This window comes from Rhagoletis zephyria, unplaced genomic scaffold, assembly GCF_001687245.7.
Source record: "Rhagoletis zephyria isolate East Lansing unplaced genomic scaffold, Rhagoletis_zephyria_1.1 Rzeph_scaffold_26579, whole genome shotgun sequence".
In the NCBI taxonomy this organism is placed as follows: Eukaryota; Metazoa; Arthropoda; class Insecta; order Diptera; family Tephritidae; genus Rhagoletis; species Rhagoletis zephyria.
Window position 1 is genome coordinate 1 of NW_016183637.1, and position 5,486 is coordinate 5,486.

General features: G+C 51.8%; 2 protein-coding genes across 2 annotated transcripts; one reads left to right on the top strand and one right to left on the bottom strand.

Annotated features, from left to right (window-relative positions):
• The first annotated feature begins 2,737 nt into the window (after window positions 1–2,737).
• Window positions 2,738–3,844, top strand: LOC108382368 (mitochondrial dicarboxylate carrier-like). The gene is made up of 3 exons (XM_017638748.1): window positions 2,738–3,328; window positions 3,401–3,529; window positions 3,617–3,844. Exons 1-3 carry the CDS (start codon window positions 2,738–2,740, stop codon window positions 3,842–3,844), a joined length of 948 nt encoding a protein of 315 aa, XP_017494237.1.
• A 317-nt stretch (window positions 3,845–4,161) lies between these two features.
• LOC108382369 (protein BUD31 homolog) lies at window positions 4,162–4,682 on the bottom strand. The gene is made up of 2 exons (XM_017638749.1): window positions 4,388–4,682; window positions 4,162–4,313 (listed from the first exon to the last, which is right to left on the bottom strand). Exons 1-2 carry the CDS (start codon window positions 4,680–4,682, stop codon window positions 4,162–4,164), a joined length of 447 nt encoding a protein of 148 aa, XP_017494238.1.
• Between the last annotated feature and the right edge of the window lie 804 nt (window positions 4,683–5,486).

Consider the following 5,486-nt stretch of genomic DNA (forward strand, 5'->3'; position numbering starts at 1 on the left):
CAGCACCGCAGCAAACAGCGGACGTAAAAGTGGACTACCACTTCATACTTGATTACATCACCGGCTCAAAGGCCAACACCATTGCCTTCAGCCCAAAGACCGACTTTTCACATGGACCGGAAAAGCTGCTCAGCTTTGCAGTGGCCGGTGACGATTTCTGCATCCTCATACTCAGCCAGCTGTTCACCGAGAACAGCGATTCGACTTTGGAGGAGCAAAACTCGGAGCAGCAGTACATCAGCGGACACAATGACTACATCAACGATATGGCCTTTGAGCCGTTGACCGGGCAAGCTCTTGCCTCAACCAGCGACGACTGCACCTGCTGCATCTGGTCGTTGCCTAGTATTGCCGACGCTCAGAAGAATGAACCGGATAGAAAGTTGCTACTCACTTCGCCTGGAATCAGCGTCAAGTGGCACAATGCAGAGCCAAACAAGGTGAGCACAACTTTTCTTCTTCTGATTTGTTTAAACTAAACTAAATCGTAATTTCTTTCGATGCAGCTGTTTGTGGCTGAGAAGGCGGGCATCATTCGCTTCTACGACACCAACTCCGGGGCAGCGGTGATGTTCTTTGAGTGCAACCGCACTCCACTCATGTCCAGCGACTGGTGCAACAACAACAGCTTCTACATTGGCTGCTGTGCCGGCAAGGACCTCTTCTTCTGGGACACCTCGCTGACTAGTTTGCCCATTCGGGTGGTCAAGACCAATGCAGAGGGCCTCTCTGACTTTGCCTTCTTTGACAATGCCGTCGTGGCGTACCGTGGTCGGCCGAAAAACTTTTTAAAAGTGCTCAATGTGAACACTAATCAGGTGAGGTGTACTGTTTTTTTTTGCTTCTGAGTACTGCTTTCTGACCCTTTTTGTTTGCAGGTTCTCATCGAGAAGGAGTTTGTAGCCGGCAGAGGTCTGGGCTGGTGCCGAAAGCTGTCCATCCTCGCAGTCGGCGGATCCAAAGGTGTTCACGTCTATAAACTCAACACACTGTAGTGTTGTTTGTTGATGATTATCTTCCATCAGCAGCAGCAGCAAAAGCAGGTCACACAATACCTTACTCACTTATTTGTACATTGCACTCTAAACGATCACCACCAGTAAAAAGTAACTCTAATTTACGAGGTCCACTGTCCTTGAGGCTATGCCTTGATGCCATTGGTAACCGGCACCAATGCACTGATAACCAGAGGTGGATTCTGAACCTTGAGCAGCGTAAACAGTCATAAACACAAATGGANAAAGTAACTTTAATTTACGAGCTCCACCGTCCTTGAGGGTAATGCCTTTGGTGACGGGCAAAACAACTGATAACCGCACCGAGGTGGATTCTGAACCTTGAGCAGCGTAAACAGTCATAAACACAAATGGTAGTGATGATTCAGTGAGGTGCACTGCGGGGACGGGAACTCAAATGAATCTGTAGAGAAAAGCTTCCAAACAAAAGTAAGCGCCAGAACATTTGAAGAGAAGACTGGTGCAGCTGGTGCGCTCTACTGCGTCTGTGTCGTCTGTGTGTGCCTAAATGTCAGCTGAGAGTTGAATCAGTGAACACAAAAAAATCGTGTTTTGGCTAGCGATTTGCGCTTCTCATCAGCAGCTTTGGGTGAACTCTGCTCTGTGCTGCTGCTGCTGCATTGTCTTCTCCCGTGCTAACCTTCAAAGCACTGTATTGCTGATCAGCACCACCACCACAACTTGGCACTGTCATATCAACGGTGAACAGACGACTTGTCAGTGAGCGACAGCAGCAGCAGACAACCAGAGCGAGAGAACTAAAGCACACAGCGGCAAATGAGCCTGCCAAAATCACCCGATATCATCTCCTCCTTCTTCTCCTTCCCCTCCTAATCAGTCCGTCTTCAACAAAGGCCCTTCGCAGAAGCATCTTCACCATCACCATCTTCCTCTTCTTCTTTATCCTCGTTCTTCATCCTCCTCACCTCAGCTCAGCTCAGCTCAGAGTTCTGCGATGGCATTGTCAACGTCAGCAGATAGCTGCAGTGGCACAGCTACCACCACTGTACAAGAGCTATCTGCATCGTAAATTAGATTGCGCCCATTCGTCTGCACGTCTTCGGCGTCTCTCACCCGCTTACATCACAGAGAGAAAGAAAGAGAGACCAATATGTGGTGTCAAAAGTACGGCGAGGACTGACTGTCTAACACACTACTAACAGACGCTAAAGTACACACACACATCACCGAGATAACTAAAACACGGGAACATCACTGGGCAATCTGCTGCTGCTGCCGCTGAACAGTCTCCTCGTCCAGTTGATGGCGCCATTCCGAGGAAGCAGCAGTTGAGGGACTGCTACTGCTGCTGTACAACACTGAGACCAGTACTGTGTAGTACTCTCTGTTATCGATCAGCCTCGGGGTGGCCAGACAAGCACTCACTCACTCGCTGCTGAACAGTTGGCTAAACACATAGAGTGCCAAGTGCGAGGTAAGCTTGAAGGATATATTCGAGTGAGTGAGCCAGAAGTGAAGAGCTGGTGTCTGCCGCTTTATTCGATATTTTTGACAACAAATGGCCGTACTATTTTATTCCCTTTACTCGAAGCTCATCACCACCTCATCATCACCCTTTTAGACGCATTCTCATCATCTACACATTGCATTCCATCCATTCACTGACTGATCCTTTGTCCGTCCACCACCGCCGTCCTCTTTTCTCTCTCGGTTCTCGACAAGCTCACATCAAAAACAACAACAACAACGACAACAAAAAGATGCCGGAACAGAAGAAGTCCTCGCCCCAGCAGGAGGTGATCCTTTCGAAGTGGTACTTTGGCGGCCTGGCCTCCGCCGGCGCCGCCTGCTGCACCCACCCACTGGACCTGATCAAGGTGCACTTTCAGACGGCGCAGTCGAGCGGCGCTTCCGGCTCCACCGCTTCCTCTTCCTCTGTCCGTCCGACGATGGTCTCCACGACGGTGCGCATCATCCGGGCGGATGGCGTGCTGGCGCTGTACAGCGGCCTCACCGCCTCCCTCCTTCGCCAGCTTACCTACTCCACCACCCGCTTCGGCATGTACGAGGTGGGGAAGCAGCAGCTGGCCCCGGACGGCCACACCATTCCCTTCTACCAGCGGGTGCTCCTCGCCGGCGTCTCCGGCGCCGCCGGCGGCCTGGTCGGCAGTCCCGCCGACATGATCAACGTGCGCATGCAGAACGACATCAAGCTGCCGCCGGCGGAGCGCCGCAACTACCGCAACGCCCTTGACGGCCTCATCAAGGTGTACCGCTTCGAGGGGCCGAAGGCGCTCTTCAACGGCGCCTCCATGGCCACCTCGCGCGCCATCATGATGACCATTGGACAGGTGAGTGAGAGTGCTGGTGCTGGGGATTTGTTTATAAATTGACATTACTCTTCCTCTTCTCCCTTGTAACAGCTGTCCATGTACGATCAAATCAAGTACATCATGTTGACGTACTTTTCCTCTATCTTTGAGGACAATGTGTCAACACACTTGACGGCCAGTACGCTGACGGGCGCCGTGGCGACGTCACTCACCCAGCCGGTAAGAGAGAGAGATCGATAGTACAAGTAGTACAGCAAAATAGTACACACACACTCACTAACACCTTTCCCCGCTTTCCCCGTTCAGCTGGACGTACTGAAGACACGACTGATGAACTCGACTGAGAACCAGTACCGGAGCGTGGGCCACTGCATCCGCGACCTGTACCAGACCTCCGGCGTGCTGGGCTTCTTCAAGGGCTACGTGCCCGCCTTTGTCCGCCTCGCGCCGCACACCATTCTCACCTTTGTCTTCCTCGAGCAGCTTCGCCTCAACTTTGGCACTCGGGTAAAGGCCACGGCGAGCCACTCCTGAGAGGCGTGTGTTTTTACTTCACCACCACTACCACCACCACGCTTTAATTATCCCATTCCACTCTGCAATACTTGTTGTTTAACTTCTTCTTCCTCTTCATCCTCTTGTTGATTCTTTTACTGTTGATTTTAGTACGATCCAAAAATACTATGGCTTGTGTTCATCACATCTCAATTGTTGTTGCTTTTATGTGTCACTGGAAATGAAATGTCTGTCACCTGACGTACAAGACAAGTGTAAAAAGACGAAAAAGAGACGATTAAAAAAGTTATGTACATGAAAGGTAAAGGAAATGACAATCGAAGTGTTTGGGCTTTTTAACCAGAGCAGCCTCGGCAGCCGCAGTGAATGCACTCGACAATGTTGCGGCCCTCTTCGAGTTTCTCGCGGGGAACGCGGCAGATGCAGTTGGTGCCAAAGTTGGTGTCACGAGCCTGAATGCAGCGCAGGCAGCACAGATTTTCGTAGCCTGCAAACCAAAGCAAATCACAAACAAAAAGTAAGAAAACGGCGTAGTAAACAACACAGAGATCAACGGCTTACCTTGCTTCTTCCACTTGGCGATCAAGGAGGCGTCGGCGATGCGATTCTTGATGCAGTAGTCGTACAGCTCGCGGGAGATGGCCTTGCGCTTGTAGAAGAGGTCGAAGATGTAGCGCGATCGCTGGTGGTGGATCTTGAAGATCGGCCAGAGTGCCTCCGTTCGGCGCTTGCCCTCGTGTGACTCGGTCTCCGCCTCGCGCATCTTCGCGTCCAGCTCCTCGATGGTCGGCTCGATCAGGTCCCAGCCCTCCGGCGGCTGGCGGGTTCGGTTGCGGACGGATCGCACTTTGGGCATCGTTTGAATCTTCTTTTGAATCTTCTGGAACTTTCAGTCAGGTAACTTAACAACTTTCGGCTGATTCGTTGTTGTTGTCGGTTTTTCCCTTTGTGACTGCACTCGCTCAACTTACACCGCGTGCAGCCTGAAGCCTCAACTTGCAGCGTGTGAAGCGGTGCTTCAAAGCCAGTGCTCTCTCGCGCAATGCTCGCTCTGCCGNTCGCACTTTGGGCATCGTTTGAATCTTCTTTTGAATCTTCTGGAACTTTCAGTCAGGTAACTTAACAACTTTCGGCTGATTCGTTGTTGTTGTCGGTTTTTCCCTTTGTGACTGCACTCGCTCAACTTACACCGCGTGCAGCCTGAAGCCTCAACTTGCAGCGTGTGAAGCGGTGCTTCAAAGCCAGTGCTCTCTCGCGCAATGCTCGCTCAGTAAAGGCGCACATGCAACGATCTGCCTCACTTTCTGTTTGTCTCATGTGTGTTGTGCAGCAGCAGCATTCTCTCTCCATCTCCAACCCGGGACACAGCCAAATAATAATCTCCAGTGTGCCTGTTTACATCTCTCACCCTAATCAGTGCGTCTGCAGCGGCCGTGTGCTGTTCTGCGACCACCACCACCACCACCACCACCGAACACCATGCGCAACAGCCGTCCAAAGAAGCGCCCGCGACGGCAACAACGATCATCAGTCAGTGGCGATGATGACAGTGACTCCAGCTTCACGGTGGTCACCCCTGCCACCACCAGCAGAAAGAATCGCCGTCAAACCGCAGCTGAAGTGGACTTTGCTGAGGAGAACAGCAATGACAGCGCCTCGG

Bases quoted from the DNA above. Each gene is read 5' to 3' on its own strand.
- LOC108382368 (XM_017638748.1), top strand. From the start codon at position 2,738: ATGCCGGAACAGAAGAAGTCCTCGCCCCAGCAGGAGGTGATCCTTTCG. The intron at 3,329-3,400 runs GTGAGTGAGAGT...CCCTTGTAACAG, and splicing joins TCATGATGACCATTGGACAG to CTGTCCATGTACGATCAAAT. The intron at 3,530-3,616 runs GTAAGAGAGAGA...TTCCCCGTTCAG, and splicing joins CGACGTCACTCACCCAGCCG to CTGGACGTACTGAAGACACG.
- LOC108382369 (XM_017638749.1), bottom strand. From the start codon at position 4,682: ATGCCCAAAGTGCGATCCGTCCGCAACCGAACCCGCCAGCCGCCGGAG. The intron at 4,314-4,387 runs GTAAGCCGTTGA...TTTGGTTTGCAG, and splicing joins CGCCAAGTGGAAGAAGCAAG to GCTACGAAAATCTGTGCTGC.